The following is a 19233-nucleotide window of genomic DNA, read 5'->3' on the forward strand; positions in this document are numbered from 1 at the left end:
GAAGCACGGGCAATGGCAGTGCTGGGAATTCTGGACGGGAGGAACTGGGGGGGCCCCTGCTGCCTGGGGCCCAGGTCTCTATACCACCTCCAAGCGGCTGTACCTGCAGAGGCAGGCAGTCCTCTGAGAGCCAGGGCCTGGAAGACAGGTGGAGGGGCTCAGTCGGCCTTGCTGGGTGGCTCTTCTGTTTCCAAGGTCAGGCAACAGCTTCTCCCAACTTGGGCTTCCCAGACCTTCTACAGCCAGCCCAAGAAGTGCCAAGAAATTCAAGTGTATTCGTTTATTAAAAATGATAGCATTTTTCATGTGGGTTTAAAAAAATGGGGAATGGGGTACAATTAAAAACATCATAGTTGTGTAGGGAATAGCCACAGGGCCGGGGCACCTGGCCCCCAGCAGCTCCAACCTGCTTCAGCTGAGCCACCCAGGCCCCGCAGGGCTTGGCAGAGCAAGGAGGCCTTCCTGCTAAGAGGCTGCCATCCCCTCATTATCCAAGAATGGGGTGTCAGCTTTGATCCTTCGGGGTCTGCGGTGGCCTGAGAGGACAGGTGAGGCTCAGGACTGCCCTGATGGCCTCCCCTCCACCTCTGTCCGCAGTCTTCCCACCAGCACTACCACTTCCTCCTACAGAGCCTTCTAGCAAGGCCCACCTGAGGTTGCTGGTCGCCTCCTCCTTTTTCCCTTCCCAGGGACTGGCGGGACCTCTGGGTCCTGCTGGAGGCTGGTCCCCTCTGGCTGCTGGGCTGTACTTTGACCAGGAGGGTCTCTGCGTGTCCCACGTGTCCTGGAAGGGGCTGTGCTTGGAACGAGAGGGTCCTGAGGAGATAGTCCCCAAGGGGTTCTGTGAGCAGTTCAGAGGTTGGTGAGGACCCATCATTGCCCCCATTGTCAAGGGAGGGCTCCTGGGGTGTGCGGCTGGGGCAGGAGAGAATGAAGGGAGGAGACATACCTCTAGTCTGTGCTCAGGCCCCTGCTGTGCTCCTTTGGATTTCTTCTTGCAGGACTTGCCTCCTGCAGGACACTGACACTGGGCGGGGGGCGGGGGGCGGGGGGGGGGATCCTGTGCCCTCAGCCCCCTTCCCACAGACTCCCGATCTGGGGTGACTCCCAGGGGTGGAGTGGGGACTGGGATGGAGAAGGGCGATGTAGCTCTTGCAAGCACCTTAGTCCTTCCTGCTCTCCTAGCTTATTACATTGAGAGTGGCTTACCTTTCGGTGCCAGGGGTCCAGGATCCCCCTAAAATGGAATGAGAACTCAGGAATCAACCTGGCTAGAGCAGGGGTAGTTTTCCTTGGAGAAGCAGAGTTCACAACTATCCTTCCAAATCAGTGGGGCTTCTCCCCTAAGAGGCCTCTCGGATAGCCCCATCCTCCCCAGGTGGGAGCCCACATCAAGGCCATCCTGCCTTGGGCTGCTCCACTGGCTGGGACCCTGGGCTGAGGAGAGGAGGAGTAAAGCATGGGGAAATCCTATACCACTGGGGACAGTGTGACCCCTGGGGGTGTCCACAAGCCCTAGACATCTGCTCCTAGGAGACCCCAGCTCCTGCCCTACTGGGACCCTAGGTCTATCCACCCCACTAGCTTCCTCAGGATTTCCATTTGCCTGTGTGAGGTTAGGGCCCAAACCTGGAACCAGATGGTCCGGCCACGCCGGTCCCGCAGGGAGCTCATGCCAGGCACGCCATAGCACTGCAGCCATGCTCGGAAGGCAGCGAAGTCCTCCTCCCCCTGCTCCGGCCCATATCCTTTGCCCCCTGTGGGTCAGAGGAACCGGGCCGGAGTCGGAAGGCAGACTCGGGCTGTGAGGACGGGGAGCCTGGTCGACCTGGCCCGGACCTCAGCCACACAGCTGAGGGACTGCGTCAGGGGGCCAAGGCTCTCCCTCCCCCAGCTGTGTGCCCTCAGGCTGGGGGCTCCTTGGCTCTGGGCCATGGCTTTTCCATCCTGGGGTGGGGTGATTAACCCTTGTCCTGCCCACCTCCTGGGCTGCACAGAGGACATAGACACCTAACAAGTGAGGAGGTTTGATCCAGGTAGCAACAACTAAGTCTATAGACATCCACACCCCAAGTAGGGCAGGAACAGCCCTGGGGTTCCACAGTATTCTGAAGCAGAGGTAGAGCCGTCTTTGGCTCCCAGGGCTCACCCAGCTGGACCACTTCCTTGGGCACGGAGTGACACAGTTCCAGCAGGTCTGGGTTCTGCAGCTTAGCCCTGATCTTCTGGCTCAGGGTCAGCTCCGGGCTCTGGAGAAGGGGCAGAGGCAGGAACTGGCTGGCAGCGTGAGGCAGGGCCACTCAGAAGGCAGATGAGTCCCGGGGTGCAGAACCCCAAGAGCTTAGCAGGACTCAAGAGACAATCCATCTGCCCCGACCCCAGACACTGAAGAGAAAGGGAAATGGGCCCAAAGCTAGAGACACCTAACCCAGCCTTAGTTGTCGTTGGCCGCATTGCTCCCTGCACCCTCACCGGCCTGCGCTGCTGCAGCTCCTCTAGAACCTTACGGGCCTTCTCGAAAGGGGGTATCCTCAGCCTGCAGTGGGGTGGAGAGAGGGAGCCATGCTAAGCAGTGGAGAATGCGGGCACACCCAGCCCTTCCTAGTCCTCCCGGTCCACCTGCTGACCGGTACAGGATCTCTGCCCGCAGATAGTTGCCAATGCCATTGAAGAACCTCTGGTCCAAGAGGGCCTCGCAGATGGGCTGGTCAAAGACCTTGTCCGCTAGGTTTCGTAACACGTTCTCCCTGGAGGAACACAGCCAGCCCGGGCACATGAGACCCCCTTCTCTGCCCCCATTCCTGAGGGCTTGACACACAATAGGGGGGAGGGGCCGACGGTACCTGTACCTGGATGTAAGGGGAAGGAATGTGGGAGTCCCTGTTCCCATTTCCCAGCCTTGGTGCTATATTGGCAGTGAAAACCTCCATTTTCCTTTTTTTTCAATATTTTGCTCATTCATTTCAGAGAGACAGAGGAGAGGCAGAGGGAGAAGCAGACTCCCTGCTGAGCGGGGAGCCAGGTGTGGGGCTCCATCCCAGGACCCCAGGATCATGACCTGAGTCAAAGGCAGCTGCTTAACCGTCTGAGCCCCTCAGGGGCCCCTCCATTTTCCTGTTAATTGGGAACACCAATATGAGATTTGAATTCATTATGAATGGTGAAAGATACCAATCAAAAGCAATGTGTTCGGGGCCCTGGGTGTCTTGTCTTTGGCTCAGGTCATGATCCTGGGGTCCTGGGATTGAGCCCTGAGTGGTCGGGCTCCCTGCTCAGCAGGGAGCGTGCTTCTCCCTCTCCCTTTGCCCCTCCCACTGCTTGTGCTCACTGTCTCTCAAATAAAATCTTTTAAAAAAGGCAATGTGTTCAAGGAAGCACACAAGTCCGTAGACATTGTGGGTCTATCACCAAAGACCCTCAGATTCAAGACTTCAAGACCTTTTGGAGAACAAGGTGATCCCAAGAGCTCATGCGGTGTCCCAAGAGCCCGAGCTCCCTGTCTGGAACTTCTGATGGGCTAGAATGCGGGTCTGACACTGGTGGGGTCAATTTCTCTGAAGACCCTGAAGATCTTCAAGGAAGCCGGAGCTGGCTCTGTCCAAGATGTGTGCTGACAAGTCATGGTTAGAGAGTGTCCCAGCAGCCCTCACGCCACCTCCAGGGGTCCCAGATCCCTCCTCACCCCCATGAAGAGGAAATGCACCTTGTTTCTTTGTGGGAAAGGATCCTGGAGAGACTGACTCAGTAACAGGCACAAGGAGCATATGAAGTAGGGGCCGTAAGACACAGTGTGGGGCCAAGTGGGGAACATTAGCCTAAGTGGTCAGAACACTAGGGGGCAGACCCCTGCATGCTCCCCAGTAGTGGGACCAAAAAACCAGCCAAGCTTCTCACGTGAGAGAAACTTCAGAGCCAGCTGACATGTAATGACTTCCCAGGAAGGTTAAGGTGGGAGGAATCCAGGACCCTGGGGTGAACTCAGGGTTGTGCCTGGGAAGGCCAGGAATCAAGTGACTTCTGTTGTGCTCAAGACACCCTGACCAACCCTGACGCGCCACCGAGTCTAAGGCCCAATAGAAAGCACACCAAGTCCACTGCAGGCCTTGAGTCTGTGATTCTGTCCCTACGGTGCTTTCCCTCTAGGGCTTTGCTAAGGCTGGGTCCTTTTCATCAGGCGGGCCTTGGCTCAAATCACCTGGAGTGGTCTTTTCCTAATCCCCCAACCCCAGCCCTCCGGCCAAGAGTCATCTACTTCTGATTTTTCTTCTATTTGAAGTCACCTACTTTGTTTCCTTGTTCCCCCTGCCCTACCCGAACTTCAGCCTGTGGGAGAGGGACCACATCCATCTTGCTCACTGCAGTACCCGCCCAACACCTGGAAGAGGGCTTGGCACGAAAAAGAAACCCGCACACGTTTCATGTTTCGGTGAAGGGAAGTGGCTGGCACCATGCCATCCTCCGAGACACACATCACATCCCAGGTGGGGCGGTGACCCCTCCGGCAGATGGTCACAGACCAGTGGGCAGGCAGAAGTGGGAGACCGCAAACTCATTTCAGAAACCGTGGCATGAGGCAGCCCACCGCCTCCAAGCAATTCCTTCCCGCTCAGGGAAGGGAACCTGAGCGGGAATCCTTCTTGCCAGGTTGTTAAAGCCCTGTCACCTTTCTTAGCCTCCGAGAAGCACAGTGGAATGCTGATCCCCAGCTCTGACACGAGCTGGCCACGTGTCCTTGGGACAGGCCTGCCCGTCCTCCTCTTGCCCCCCCACATCAGTTGTTTTGGGGCTCCACATCCATTAGCTCCCCGGAAAGGACACTTTTTGTTAACACATGAAGGGACTGAGGACCAGAGGGGACTAGACTTGTTCCTCACTGGCCAGCGAGGCGCTAACAGAGCCAGGCCGGGAGCCTAAGACTGTGCTCATCACGCCTGGTACCGGGCCTACCTGAACTGCTCGTACTCCAGCAAGACACAAGGCCCGCGGCCGGGCTGCCACTCGCCCCCGAGGTCCCAGTGGCCAAAGCGGCGGATGTCCACGAAGCAGAGGGCGAGTGGGGGGCCAGGGGGAGCTGTGTAAAAGCGCAGGTGGGCATGGGCCGGCAGCGCGTCCTGGGGCGCCAGCTGGAAGGAGCCAGACATGCCAAAGCGGAAGACCAGGGCCAGTGGCTCCTGTGGGGGCTGGGCCCCAGGCAGGGGGCTCAGAGTCAGGCGCAGCTCCTTGCCACGGGCCGAGGAGGAGATGCAGTACGCGCTGCTCTCAAACGGCACCTCGGGGTTGCGGCTGACGGGTGACTTCTCCACGCACCCGGCAAACACCAGCCCCTTGCACGCCTCGTTCACATAGAGACTGGCCAGATGCAGCTCGGGGCCCTCAGGCATTCTGGGCAAGGGGCAGCTGGGCCTGTGGTGGGGGGAGGGGGAGACAGGATGACAGCAGGTGGGGCCAAGCGTCACCTTGTGATGTAGAATTATCACCCCATTTTATAAAGGAGAACCCTGAGGGTCGGAGGGGGTCACTAATAGCTTCAATGGGCGGACAAATCAGCCAGCCTGACCATAGGCCCTGGTCCCCAGCTGACGGTGCTCAGAAAGCCCAGGGCGCTATGGGGGCTCAGGTGGGGAAGCAAGACTCTGCCTTATTTAACACCCTCCACGGGGCTTTCAGGAGCCCCCACTGCTTTCAGAATGAAGCCCAGATCCCACCTGAGCCCACAGGGTCCTCTCATTTCCTCCCACATTCCCCCTCATTCACTGGCTCCAAGCACAGTCTCCCCATTGCCACATCTTTGTCCTTGCTGTCCTTTCAGTCTGGGACACTGGAGAGAGGCCTCCCCTGACCACTCTCTCTGAGGTAGCATCCCCCCACCACCACTGAGTTTTCTTCATGGCATCCCCAGAATCTGAAATCATCTTGTTTGTTGTCTCCCTCTACCTCCACTCCCACCTCAGAGGGCAAGCTCTGCTTGCTCATGACTCCACTTCTTAGGACCCCGCCTGCACCTGGCCCGGAACAACTGATGAAGCGACCCTAACCCCACCTGGAGAATGAGAACTCGGGGAACCATGCTACTCTGCCAGAGACTCTGCCCGCAGCAAGGACCAGCCTGTCACCACCCACTGCTCAGGACCAGACCCAGGACAAGGGGGAGGGAAGGCAGGTGTCTCCAGGCGCATATACGCTGGAACCAGGTGCCCACGACTCTTGAGGGAGGAGGACAGGGGTGACAGGAAGGGGTCCCGAGCTCCAGGCCAAGGTCCAGGGGAGTAGAGGAAATGCCCACATCAGCACCAAGCGCCAGCCCGTGGGAATCAAACTCCACCCCCTACACCTGGCTGGGGAGGAGTTTCCACTCTCCTCCAGGACCTGCCCAGATCAGGGCCAGGTTTTGTGTGGGGCAGAGGGGGAATTTAGCCAGGGAGGGCAGACTCCCTTACCCCCGTCCCCCTCTTCAGCGCCGTCTGGGGCCTGGCACCAAAAGAGATCGTTTTCCGGTAAAAGGTGAAAGTCCAGATTCTTAACTTCCGCAGGGCGGGCACCCCATTGCTCGCCTCCCCTTCACCACCCTGCCCTGCTGCCCGTCCTTGGCTAATCCCATGTCCCTTCCTCCCCAAGGTCCCCGAACCCCATCCCCTCCTCAGCTCTGCCGCTTCCTCCCCCCAAATAACTTGCTCCCCAGGCAGCTCCCCGCCAGTCTGCAGCCACTGAGGGGTTAACGTGGGGGCCCGGCCGCGCCTAAGAGCATGCTGGGAGCTGAGATCGCTGCTCTGGCGCCTGCTGGGAAGTGTAGTTTCTCGAGCAGGTGGCAGTGCTTGGCTAGGATGGGCTGGGGGCCCCATGTGTGGAAAAGGCTTTGGAAGCAGTCACCTGTCGGGGAGGTGGCGGAGGAACCTGGCTTCCTGCTGCTCGGTGCCGCTGGGATTGGGGTCAGGTCTGGGGTGGCGCGGGGTGGGGGGTTGAGGGGGAGAGTCACCCGACTAGTCCCAGACAGAGTAGGCACTCCCAGCAGGAAACAGCGGCAAGGTCCAGAGGCCTAGGCGCCTGCACCTGTGCGCAGGGCGCGCAGGGGCGTGAAAAACGCAGGCCCTGGGGACCCGGTGGTGGCCCCTAAACAACCAGGCACAGTCAGACGTAACACATACACAGAAGCACCATCACCACCTGCAGGGTGGCAAGTGTAGCCAAGCAACAAAAAGTGGGCGGAGAAGCAGAACAGACTTCAGATGGTCAGTTCTGGTCTCAAGGGGCCTCTGTAGTGAGCTTGTATTCCGTCCTAAGTGCGGTCGGCACAGGTGCCTGCCTGACCCATAGCCCGGATCTGCCCCTTCATACTACTTCTGCTTCCTCATTTCTTGCGGCCGAAGTATTCTGAAGTAAACTAGGCAAACTACAACAAACTACCACATTTCATCCCTAATACTTCAACATGCATCTCAAAAGCGGTATCCTACAAAGCCACATATATCATACCTAATAAAATTAATACCATCTAATACCTAGTCCATGTTCAAATTTCCTTAATTGTCCCCAAAATGTCTTTTATGGCTGGTCTGTTCAGAGTTCAGCCAAGGGTTACAGGTTTCTTCAAACATTTTTTTGATTCAGATGGAACCACCCTGTCCATCTTCCCACTCACCCTACCCCTCCTTTTTGGTCTTCATGATACTGACCTTTCTGGAGTCCAACCCAGTTGTTTTCTGAGAGGCCCCTTCACACTCTGGATTTGTCTGAATGTTTACTCAGATGCACTGTACTCCAAGCTGCATCTCGGTAGGAGACACCCAACATCTGGCTGTCCCACATCAGTGAGGCTGAAACCAATCATGGGTGAGGTTGTGACAGCCCGTCTCTGGTTTGTAAAGATGTTTCGCGCCTCGTGACTACTAAGTAACCGATGGGGTGATTTCTCTGCTGGTTGGTATCTTGTTTTGTTTAAATTAAGGTAAAATTCACCGTGTGTAGAATGAGTTTTGACAAATATATACACTCACATAACTATGGCCACAATCAAAAGAATACATTCCCCTCACCCCCCGCCAACCTGGCAGTTTCCACTTCTACCCCACCTGCTGCCAACCCCTGACCTGCTTTCTGTCCCTATGGTTTTGGCCTTCTCCATGCTACCACATGAATGGAATCGTCAGTACGTAGCCTTCTGAGTCTGGCTTCTCAGCATGATTCATTGAGACCATCCATGTTATGCTCATCAGCCATTTTCTTTCGACTGTGGGGTAGTATTCCAGTATTCCGTGTTTATCCAGTGTTTATCCAGTTTCCAGCTGAGGGGCGCTGGACTGTGTGAAAGCATCCCTTAGCACCCTGCAAATACCGTTTCACATCACATAAACTTTTCACCTAATGGCTCTATCATCCCCAAGGATCCCTGCCTCAATCAAGTATTTAAGCAGGAATTACAAAATGGTGGTTTTTCTCTCACTCCTTGTACCTTAATGGGAATTCTTCTGTAAAGAAGAGCTTTACCTCTTTGACTAAGGCCACTTGATTGTCCTGAAATGTTAAAAAGACAGGATAAATTCTGTATTCCTTCCCTTTAATGATCAATTTTCAGACTAAGAATCTGGTGCACTAACATCCAATGGTGACAAATTAGGACTCATTTGGGGTTTTTTGGTGCTGGTGAGGAACTTTTGTCTTTTATAGACTCTTTCCTATTATTGATTCATGGATTTTTTTTTTTTTTTTTTACATTCAACACAAGTAAATCCATTGCTGTCTTTATCTTCTCCCCCATTTAATGGAGTACTTATCAGGCACCAAAACTATACACACACAGGAACATAATTCCCATCCTTAAGAAACTCAGAAGGGTAAAAGAGGCAAATGAGTAAATACAAAATGACAATGCCGTATTACAACAGCAGTGAGAGATGCACCTGTGCGATTTTGTGACAGCACAGAAGAGGGAATGCAACCTGGGAAATCAAGCAAATGTGAAACGTTTGAGGAAACTTAGAATTTCCTGTGACTTCCACCTGCTGCTTTTTGTTTATTCCATTTCTCTTTGGTCTTCCTCCTGCCCTCCTGTGGGTGACCTGAATTTTTAGAACTCCAGTTTGACTTATCAGTATGGGTTTCGAGTGCAATACATTGCACGGCCTTTGAAGTAGCTGTTCTAGATATTATACACACGTACTTGCCACAGTTCACTGGTGTTGACATTCTAAATGTAGGAATCTCACTCCCTTTCCCCCTTTCCTGTTTATAATAACCTTGCGTGTTCCCTCTACATACCTTGAGAACCACATCCAACAATGTTTTATGTTTTGCTCCAGCTGCTGAACATAACTTGAAATACTCAAGGAAAGTCTAACTGTATCCACAGCTTCACACCTTCCATCGTTCCTCCTCCCTGATGTTCCGAGATTCCTTATCATTTCCTTCCTGATCAGAGATCCTCCTTTCGCCTTTTTATTTTTAGGTTAGGTCTGCTGGTGACAAATCATATTAGTTATCCTTTATCTGAGAATATCTTGATTTTCCCCTTTTACTCTTGAGGTAGTTTTTGTGGAATACAGAATTTTCAGTTGACACTTTTCTTTCAGACCTGAAAAATGTTGTGCTTCTCCCTTTTGGCCTCTATGGTTTCTGGCAAGAAATCCACTCATGTATTTTTCCCCCCATAAGGTAACATGTCATTTCGCTCTTGCTGCTTTCAAGATTGTTTTCTTTAGTTTTCAGATGTTTGTTGTAATGTTGTACCTCAGCATGGATTTCTTTGGGTTTAACCCATATGGGATTCATTCAGCTTCTTGATTCTGTAGGCTTGGGTCTTCTGCCATATGGGGGAAATCTGCAGCCATGATTTCTGTGCATGCTTTTTCTGTTCTGCCCTCTTTCTCCTCACCTTCTGGGACTCTGATGACATATTAGATCTGATGTTACAGCCTGCAGGCTCCGAGGCCTCTGTTTGATTGTTTTTTGTGTGTTTATTTCCCAAACTAATTTGTTGTTCAGATTGGGTAATTTCTACAATTATCTTCAAATTTATGGATTCTTTCTTCTGTTGTTCAGTCCAGCTTATTTTTACTTTGATTGCAGATTTTTCTAAAACTTCTCATTCTTTGTATCTTCTATTTCCTTGTTAAGACCTGAGGCATTTTTATGACGGCTACTTTAAAATCCCTGTCATACAAGTCGGGAGTTATCTTAGTGTTGGCATCTGTTGTTTTCTCATTCAGGTTGAGATCTTAGCTCTCGGTTTGTCTGTTTTTTGAATCCTGGACATTTGGGGTATTGAGACTCTGGATCTTATTTAAATCTTCTTGGAGCACTTGGGGGGTTCAACTGGTTAAACATCCGAGTCTTCATTTCAACCCACGTCATGATCTCAGGGTCATGATCGAGCTCATATCTGCTTGATTCTCTCTCTCCCCCTCCCCTGCTTGTATGCAAAAAATTATATATATTTTGTAGATGTACATACATATATATAACATATATGCATGCATGCATGGAAGAGGAGCTGCAGTTTCTCTGCGGTGTGACTGGAGGACAGCAGCTGCCATCTCTAAGTCCCCCGTCTCATCAGATGGCCCCTTTCCTGATCCCCTGGCTCAAGAGAGCACACTGCGGTTGGGGCTTTCGATGTGCTGGGGTTTCTTGGGTTGCCAGTCTCTAGCACGCAGCCCAGGACACATGGAACAAAAAGAAAACCTAAGGATGGCTCTGCTCTGCTGTTCTTCAGTTCCCGAGGATCTCAGAGAATCTGCCTTCTCTTCACCTTGTAGCGTCTTCTGTCCAAGGTTTTCAGCTGTACTTAGTGGGAGAAACAGGAGAAAGCGCATCTGCCCCATTTTTCCAGAAGCAGAGGTCAAGACTGGAGTTAGTCCTTAACTTTTTGATGCTTAAAACTGTCACATCTTTGGCCAGTGGAACGAGCTGGCTCCTCCTGATGGCTCTCATTGTTGTTTGGTAACTTCCCTGCACCCCAAGATGTTCTCAGGCCACTTGTCTTAGCTCAGGGTACTGTCACAAAACCCCATAGACTGGGTGGCTTAAACAGCAGACCTTTATTTCTCGTAGTTCCAGAGGCTGGGAAGTCTAAGATCAAGGAGCTGGCAGATTTGGTTCTTAGTGAGGGCCTTCTGCTTTGCTGTTCTCATGTGGCCTTTTCTTGGTACACAATTGTGGAGAGAGCCTTTCTCTTCTTCTAAGGGCACTAATCCCTTCATGAAGGTCCCACTCTCATGACTTCATCTAAAACTAATTACTGTCCGGGGTACCTGGGTGGCTCAGTGGGTTAAAACTAATTACTGTCCAAAACCCCATCTCCTAAAACCATCTCACTGAAAGGTTAGGGCTTCAACAAGGAATAGGGGATGGACACACACATGCAGCCCCTAACCCCACTCCCCTTGCCAATGAGTGGTTCAGGCATGGGCCCTCCTCTCTTCCAAACGAAGATGGCAGGAAGAGCGAGGCTCTCTCCTTTCTCTACTCGGGGCATCTGGCACTGGAGATGTGAGCTTGCTCCCAGCCTGCAGACACGGCCAGCACAGGAGGCAGAGCCACAAACACTGCAGGCTGGGAGCTAGAACCCTGACTTTCTGATCTACAGACAAGGTGTTTCATTTCGGTCCTCATTCTGCCTCACCCCTGACCTGCCTCAACCAGCAGCTGAAAAGAGAGAGCAAGTAATGGGCCAGGGAGGTTGGGATGTCACTTGGTTCCTCTCACAAAAACCTTTCATCTGAGCCAAAAAGAAACCTGCGCACGCACTCCTTTACACTTCAGTTTATTCTTCCAGCTCGTCAGAACTGCTGACAAGTGCCCTTCTCGGGGCGGGGAAGGCAATGCTCGAGAAGTCCTCAGAATCCTTATGCTGAATTCTCATGTGGGAACCTAGCAAGTCAGAGATCTGGGAGGCCAGGCCTCCAGGGTCCTGGAGTTGCGGCCACCCACGAAGAGGAGTTTGGAGGGCAGCGACGCAACACGGGCCCCAAACACCCTTCTCCTCAGCCCAGGGAGGTCATCAGGGTCTGAGCCTGCTTCAGTTCTGCAGAGGGAAGAGGTGAGCAGGTGGGTGGCAGTCCGGTGGGATCTGGGAGGGCCCCTTCCCCTTCCAGGGACAGCCGAGTCTCACCTGCAAGGAGGACCTGGAACTTGTCAGCTGAGAGCGACATGGCCACAGGCTGGGCTGCGGCGCCCGAGGCAGCTGCCACCTCCAGCTTCAGGTGCACCATGGGCTCTGCCACAGCCCGAAGCAAGCTGGAGCTCAGGGTGTAGTCCACCCGCCAGCCCACACCTGCCAGCCTGTTCACTGTGAAACGGCGTGGCTGTCAGGATCACAGGCTGCTGAGCTAAACAGCCCTCAGCCCACACCGGCTCCACTCTCAACCCTTCAAGGCTGTGTGCCTTTGAGAACCTCTCCTCCCTCTGACCCAGGAAGGGGCTCAATAATCAGTAGGGAGATTATCCACAGCAGATCTCAGAGGAAAGAAATCTGGGCTGGAGTCAGGAGTCCTGGCTCCGTGACTGCCTGACATGTGACCAGGGTTAAGTCTCCTTTCTGAGGACCAGCACCTCCCACGCAGCATGCATCTTCCAGAACGGAGCCCAAACTCCACCCCGGCCCCTGCCACACTTACCACGCAGGCTGCAGGCCCGCAGATGCTCCTGTAGGGGGCTTTGCTTCTCCTCATAACAGCGACACAGGCTGGCCGCGTGCTCTGGAGACAGAATGGAGGCCCCTTGATGTAGCTGGTGGGGGCTCAGACTGCTCACAGGGCCAGTGTCAGGCTCCCGGAGGGCAGGGCACATCTCAAAGCCACTCGGCCTGGCCTGCTGCCCAGCACCCCGGGGCACGCAGGTCCCCCGCCCGCCTGCCTGCATACCCGTACCTTTGGGGAGCCCCAGCTGCTGCAGTTCACTAGACAAGGACTCGCCATCCACGCTATGCTTGGCCGCACTGGAGAGGATGAAACTCAGCACTGCCACCGTGGCCTTGACATCGCCCGACTCTGGGGGGACCCGTGGGTGGGGTAGGGGGTGTCACTGTGGCCTTGGCCACCTTCTTGTTGCCCCACTATCTTCAGCTCCCAGCGCCTGGGCCTCCTTGAGCCATGAGCACAGCTACTGCCTCCCCAGGAACAGGCAGAGGGCGGGATTGGCAACACAGATCCTTCCCTGGGGCTCCTCTGCTGAGGCAAGTGCAGCAGGAGAGGCTGCTGGGAGGAGGGGCCTCTGTGCTAAGCCCCGCTGAGCTGAGCATCCACTGCGGCCCAAAGGTCTGCAGGACTGAGCGGGTACTCACCAAACCTGGCATCAGCGGTGAGCTTCAGGATCTTCTCGTACTATGGGGAAAGGAGGCCCTCAGGGTATGCCAGGCCCCTGCTCACCAGCCGCCTGCACCCCAGTCTGCATCCTGATTGCCCTCCCCCCCCACCCCCAGTTCTGGTGCACTTTCAGGGCAGTAAGGATCAGAGGGTCATGGGACAGTGGGGTGCTGGGCCCTGCACTCACGTCAATCCCCTGTCCCAGAAGCTCCTTCAGCACCTGGCTACACAGCAACCTCAGCTTCACGGAGGACTGGAGGGGAAGGCCTTGCATGAGCCAAACTGGCCCACCCCACCCCTCCATGCTGGGGGACTGGCCACATGATTAGAGTCACAGAGCAGGCTAGGACAAACTGAGGGCACTGAGGCCCCAACCTCAGAGGACCTCACCACCCTCCCTCCCCAAAGCCCCTACCCTCAGTCCCCGCCTCCCACCCTAGAAGACCCCGTGCACTCAACAATCTTGGCCAGCGTGCTGATCTCCGCCAGGACCCAGTCAGGACAGTCCAGATCACCACAGAACCGGAACCTCTGCACAGGAGTGAGGCAGGCGGTCAGGATTCAGGGCTCAAGTGTGGCCAGGGGTCTCCCACATTACTGCTCTTCAGGGACCCCTGCTTCCTGTCCAAGATGGATGCCACTGGCCATTTGTTCTCTCCTATTACCAGGCTGTTTAGAGAACCCCCTCACAGACCCACCTGCCACCAAACCTTGCTCTGTTGCCTATCCTAGGCATTCATGTGCTCAGAAAACACTGACTGTGGCAAACTTCTCTGTGACAGACCCCATTCTAAGCGCTGGGAGTACAGAACAGAACAATGTCCTTGTCATGACGTCAGTGACCTATCACCTCCCCCCCCAGCTCCAGCCACACTGGCCTCCCTGCTATTCCAGCTACACCAGGCACTTCCCATCCTGTCCTTGCTGCCCCTCTGCACACCCTGCTCTCTCACCTCTTTCTGGTCTCCGCTCAAATGGGCCTTCTCTGACCTTCCTTCCTTCTTTTTTCTTTCTTTTCTTAAGATTTACTTATTTATTTGAGACAGCACGGGAACACGAATGGGAGGGGCAGAGGGAGAGAGAATCTCAAGCGGACTCTGCACTGAGCGCAGAGCCTGACCCAGGGCTCGGTCCCAGGACTCTGAAGATCATGACCTCAGCTGAAACCAAGAGTTGGACACTTAACCAACTGAGCCACCAGGCACCCTTGCCCATACTTTCTAAAACAGCCTCTTGTACAAAGGAGTTTCAGAGGCCAGTGGGTATGTTCATTATCTTGATTGTGGGAACATATACATTTCAGAACTTATTGAACTGTACATTTATATACGTGTGTTATTATTGATTTTATCTCAGTAAAACTGTTCAAAAATAAAATAGCTCTTCTGCATCATGCTTTAGTCCCTAACCTTCTTTCTTGATCTCCACAGAAGACATCACATTTATTATTTCCTCGAGGTCTGTCTCCTGTTAGAATGCAAACCCATCCTGTTGGCCACATCTTGCCAATATTCTCCACTCCCTGGATCAACTGTCCTTTGGCCTGTCTGCCCGGCAAAGCTCCAGAGCACAGCAACATACATGGCCAGCTTCCCACATCTCTTACATATGGGCTGCTTACAGATGCTGGGAACAAAACTCCGCAAACCAAGGACACCTCACACCCACATTCTCCTGGTTCTGCTGGGCCCTCAGTGCAGCCTGGCAACACCATATCCCCTACTTGCCCCAACCAGTCACCTTCTCGGTCACATCAGACCTGCTCCACGATCCTTCAACCACCAGCTCTCTTGCTGTTTTTGGCCTGAACCCCCAGCACTGGTGCATCTATGTGGGCTTCCCATGAAGTCTTCTAGCCATGGTCCCAAATGACTGTCACTAAATCTGGCCTTCCTCTTCCCAACTCCTCAGCAGCATCCCACATGAACCTGTCCTCCCTGGTGAAGCAGCATACAGGAGAGTATTGTTCCCTGTCCTGGCCTCAGTCTCATTTGCTGGCTCACCCTCCTTCCCCCAGCCCCCAAATGGTGATCTCCGCACACTGCCTGCATCATTACTCTGGGGCAGGGGCCTGGGACAACTGATGAGGTGACAGGGCATTAAGGATAGTCTTGCACTTCTGTCTCTATTTCAGTTTTTCACCTTTTTCTGCCATAGCCTCATCTGGCATCTGGTGGAGCCTTATAGGCCTTTCTCAAAACCATGTTTTTAAATGCATAAAATACACAGGATTGCAAAGGAAACTAAGTTATCAGGACAGTCAAATTGGTGATGTGATGTTTCAAGTCTAATACCCGTAACTTAAAAACGTTCTGCATAAATATGTGAACAATGTCACCAGCTGTAATACGATACAAAAATAACTAATTTCTATTGGTGACAAAGTCAGAGGTGCTATGAATAACAGGCTGGCTGCCAACATTCATAATGGAAGGAAATGCTAAATTGCAAGTTTGAAGTTAGTGAAAATTAAGATGTGAGATTTTTCCTAAGTTCATGGGCCCCGACTTCTACTCACAGAAGTCATCTACCATCTCTGCGTTATCTACATTTTTTACAAGGATGTGTTCCTTGTGTAATTTCTTAAAATGCTGGCATTTCTCTAGGTTCTGCGCTAGGTCCTCCGTTCCCAATTCACATCACTGAGAGGTTACATGTTTTTAGGCTTACAAGGATCATCTTTGTGCTGACTCCCCAATTTATAACTGCATTGTAGCTTCTCTTCTGAGTCTTAGACCCTTAAATCTAGACTGTCTTCTAGCCAGCTGCACCTGATAACTAGCAGAAACCTCACACAGAGCCGCCCATCAAAGTTAATTTTTGGTCTTCACACTAAAACCTGCTCCCCTTCCTATGTTTTCCACCCCACTGAGCACCACCACCCAGGAGCTAACCCCAGTCACCCAGCTCTCCCTTTTCCCTCATGCGTTTCCCCACTTCTATCTCCACTCTCTCCGCCCTAACTCAGGTCACCACCATCGCCTGGGGGTCTGCTCCCCTCCTGCTCCCTCCACAAGTCAGCCAAGAGGACTTTCCTAGCTTCCCAGGGCCCTCTTCTTAAAGTCTAAACTCCTTTCAGTGCTCTCAAGACCCAGAAGGATTTGGTCTTTGTTACCTGTTGAGCCTCATGTTTCACTAACCTCCAGGTGATACCCTTCCAGCTAGGTTATGTGCATCCTAGCGAGCCATGCTCTCTCTCAGCTGAATGCTGTTCTCTGAAGATAGAGGGCCCCCTCCCCAAGCCTCCTAACCCCCGGTACACAAACTTCACTGCAGCCGTCCAGTTCTCTTCCCTGCCCCCACGCCCTCCGGTTGCTGTCACCCTCAGGAAGCCTTCCTAATGCTACACACAAGGCACAGTTAGGTCCCCTCCCCTCAAGTCTTAATTATGCCTGCCAAGTCAAGCCTCCTTCAGCTTAAGCCCCAGTGCCTGGCACGCTGGATGGTGCAGAGGAGGCACTCAAAGTCTGTTGAAGGAATAAATGGATGGAGCTGTTGAGAAGTCCCAACCCCACGTCTACTCCTTTCTGGCTCTGGGAAAGATGGAAAGACTTCGGAACAGGGCGTAAGACTGAGCCTAATTCTATGCAAGTTGTTCTCCAGGTCGCACAGGAGGGCCGGGAAGAGGGAACCTCCGGGAGGTCGTCCCGGGGCGAGGAAGGCTTGGAAGCGCTCCCGTTCCAGTCAGCATCCACTTCCAGCCCTGGGGAGGAAGCACCGGGACTCCAAGCTCGCGGCTCCCCAGCCCGCCCGTCCTGCCAGCCGGACGCTCGGCCCTCACGACCGCACCCAGTTGTGTGCCGAGGGGCCGGGACTGCCTCCACCTCCCCGCCCCGGCGCTCAGTCTCCCGTGGCAGCAAAGGCGAGAGTCGGCGCCCTTCCAGCCCGCCACGGCGCCCCGCATCCCCGCCTCCCGTCACCCCTCGGCCCTCACCATCGCGCCCAGCAAGCCGACCCGCGTCCTCCTCCGACGCGCGCGCACTGCTGACGCGACGCTCACGTGGTGTGGGCGGGGCCTTCGGGCCGGGGGCGTGCCCGGCCGGGTCGGGGGCGGGACCGGGGCGAGCGCGGGTGGCCCCGGCTGGAGCTCCGGGGGAAGGCTGATGAGCTCCCTGCCTGTCTCCCTTGAACCCCTTCTCGGAGGTGACCGGCATCAATCCCCCTCCCCGACCCGGTTTAGTTAGAAAAGAGGGCGTGGGAGTCATTGAATGTGTTCGACTTAAGGGAGCAGGAGTCCGGATCCCGGAGCACTTGGAATGATTCCCGTGTGAAGGGGGATTCAGGTCGGTCCCAGTTCCCCGCCAGTAAGCCGTGCCCTTATCGATACCCATGGGCTGTGGCAAAAGGCGTTTTAAAAATTTTCCTGAAATATGATACACATACAGAAAATTGGACGTATTTTAAGTATAAAAGGTTAAATGAATTTTCATAAACTGTACAGCCCACATCGCCAGCACCCATATAAGGAAACATTACCAGTAAGCCACATAGCTCCTTCGAGTGCCTGAGTATTTTATTTCATATTGATGAATTCCCCTTAGTTGCCTTAGTTACAGTTGGCTGTAACAATTGACATGCCCAGAACTCTCCCTGTGGCTTCACCAACATTAGATCTTTATCTTAGTTTTTCTCAATGGAATAGGAGAAAAATAGGTTGTTTTAAGTTGCATTAGCCTGCTTACTGGTGAATTTGAACAGAAGATGGATTAGGAAAACTAAGTTTCCAATATTCACTTAAAGAGGTTAAAAAAAAAAAACACAAAAAAACAGCAACAGCGCCAAAAATACCCTAGAGAATAGACTAAAAAACCAAAGAAGAAATTGAACAATTTGAGATCTTTTTTATTTTTTATAAACATATATTTTTATCCCCAGGGGTACAGGTCTGTGAATCACCATAGCACATACCCTCCCCAATGTCCATAACCCCACCCCCCACCCAAACCCCTCCCCCCATCAACCCTCAGTTTGTTTTGTGAGATTAAGAGTCACTTATGGTTTGTCTCCCTCCCAATCCCATCTTGTTTCATTTACTCTCCTCCTACCCCCTTAACCCCCCATGTTGCATCTCCTCTCCCTCATATCAGGGAGATCATATGATAGTTGTCTTCCTCCGATTGACTTATTTCGCTAAGCATGATACCTTCTAGTTCCATCCACGTCGTCGCAAATGGCAAGATTTCATTTCTTTTGATGGCTGCATAGTATTCCATTGTGTATCTATACTACATCTTCTTTATCCATTCATGTTGATGGACATCTAGGTTCTTTCCATAGTTTGGCTATTTTGGACATTGCTGCTATAAACATTTGGGTGCACGTGCCCCTTAGGACCACTATGTTTGTATCTTTAGGGTAAATACCCAGTAGTGCAATTGCTGGGTCATAGGGTAGTTCTATTTTCAACATTTTGAGGAACCTCCATGCTGTTTTCCAGAGTGGTTGCACCAGCTTGCATTCCCACCAACAGTGTAGGAGGGTTCCCCTTTCTCCGCATCCTCACCAGCATCTGTCATTTCCTGACTTGTTAATTTTAGCCATTCTGACTGCTGTGAGGTGGTATCTCATTGTGGTTTTGATTTGTATTTCCCTGATGCCAAGTGATATGGAGCACTTTTTCATGCATCTGTTGGCCATCTGGATGTCTTCTTTGAAGAAATGTCTGTTCATATCCTCTGCCCATTTCTTGATTGGATTATTTGTTCTTTGGGTGTTGAGTTTGCTAAGTTCTTTATAGATTTTGGACACTAGCCCTTTATCTGATATGTCATTTGCAAATATCTTCTCCCATTCTGTCAGTTGTCTTTTGGTTTTGTTAACTGTTTCCTTTGCTGTGCAAAAGCTTTTGATCTTGATAAAATCCCAATAGTTCATTTTTGCCCTTGCTTCCCTTGCCTTTGGCGATGTTCCTAGGAAGATGTTGCTGCGGCTGAGGTCG

At 52.9% G+C, this 19233-nt stretch overlaps 2 protein-coding genes across 7 annotated transcripts; both read right to left on the reverse strand.

Annotated features, from left to right (window-relative positions):
• Positions 1-265: 265 nt before the first annotated feature.
• NEIL1 (nei like DNA glycosylase 1) lies at positions 266-6431 on the reverse strand. The gene is made up of 10 exons (XM_047737231.1): positions 6200-6431; positions 4948-5403; positions 2628-2747; positions 2473-2536; positions 2150-2249; positions 1630-1757; positions 1210-1237; positions 950-1011; positions 651-816; positions 266-536 (listed from the first exon to the last, which is right to left on the reverse strand). The coding sequence occupies exons 1-10, from the start codon at positions 6283-6285 to the stop codon at positions 466-468; spliced, it is 1281 nt and encodes a 426-aa protein (XP_047593187.1). The 5' UTR covers positions 6286-6431; the 3' UTR covers positions 266-465.
• Positions 6432-7674: 1243 nt separating this feature from the next.
• COMMD4 (COMM domain containing 4) lies at positions 7675-17312 on the reverse strand. Of its 6 annotated transcripts, none has more exons than XM_047737234.1 (8): positions 17230-17312; positions 13755-13826; positions 13483-13548; positions 13274-13313; positions 12861-12980; positions 12609-12689; positions 12104-12280; positions 7678-7811 (listed from the first exon to the last, which is right to left on the reverse strand). In XM_047737234.1, the coding sequence occupies exons 1-8, from the start codon at positions 17230-17232 to the stop codon at positions 7711-7713; spliced, it is 660 nt and encodes a 219-aa protein (XP_047593190.1). In that variant the 5' UTR covers positions 17233-17312; the 3' UTR covers positions 7678-7710. The 6 variants fall into 6 exon arrangements, with proteins under 6 accessions (XP_047593194.1, XP_047593190.1, XP_047593188.1 ...); XM_047737232.1 differs by having other exon boundaries at positions 13731-13826; XM_047737236.1 differs by lacking the exon at positions 7678-7811 and adding an exon at positions 11740-12016.
• Positions 17313-19233: the final 1921 nt, after the last annotated feature.

The sequence above is a fragment of the Lutra lutra genome, chromosome 7 (assembly GCF_902655055.1).
Source record: "Lutra lutra chromosome 7, mLutLut1.2, whole genome shotgun sequence".
Classification (NCBI taxonomy): Eukaryota; Metazoa; Chordata; class Mammalia; order Carnivora; family Mustelidae; genus Lutra; species Lutra lutra.

What these genes read in the sequence shown, in the direction of transcription:
- NEIL1 (XM_047737231.1), bottom strand. Translation starts at nt 6,285, where the DNA reads ATGTGGGCATTTCCTCTACTCCCCTGGACCTTGGCCTGGAGCTCGGGA. An exon ending in CAAGGAAGTGGTCCAGCTGG is followed by an intron (nt 1,758 to 2,149) that starts GTGAGCCCTGGG and finishes TCTGACCCACAG; the next exon opens with GGGGCAAAGGATATGGGCCG. An exon ending in TGGACCCCTGGCACCGAAAG is followed by an intron (nt 1,012 to 1,209) that starts GTAAGCCACTCT and finishes AGTGTCCTGCAG; the next exon opens with GAGGCAAGTCCTGCAAGAAG.
- COMMD4 (XM_047737232.1), bottom strand. An exon ending in CACCGCTGATGCCAGGTTTG is followed by an intron (nt 12,981 to 13,273) that starts GTGAGTACCCGC and finishes GGGTCCCCCCAG; the next exon opens with AGTCGGGCGATGTCAAGGCC. An exon ending in GCAGCTGGGGCTCCCCAAAG is followed by an intron (nt 12,690 to 12,860) that starts GTACGGGTATGC and finishes TTCTGTCTCCAG; the next exon opens with AGCACGCGGCCAGCCTGTGT.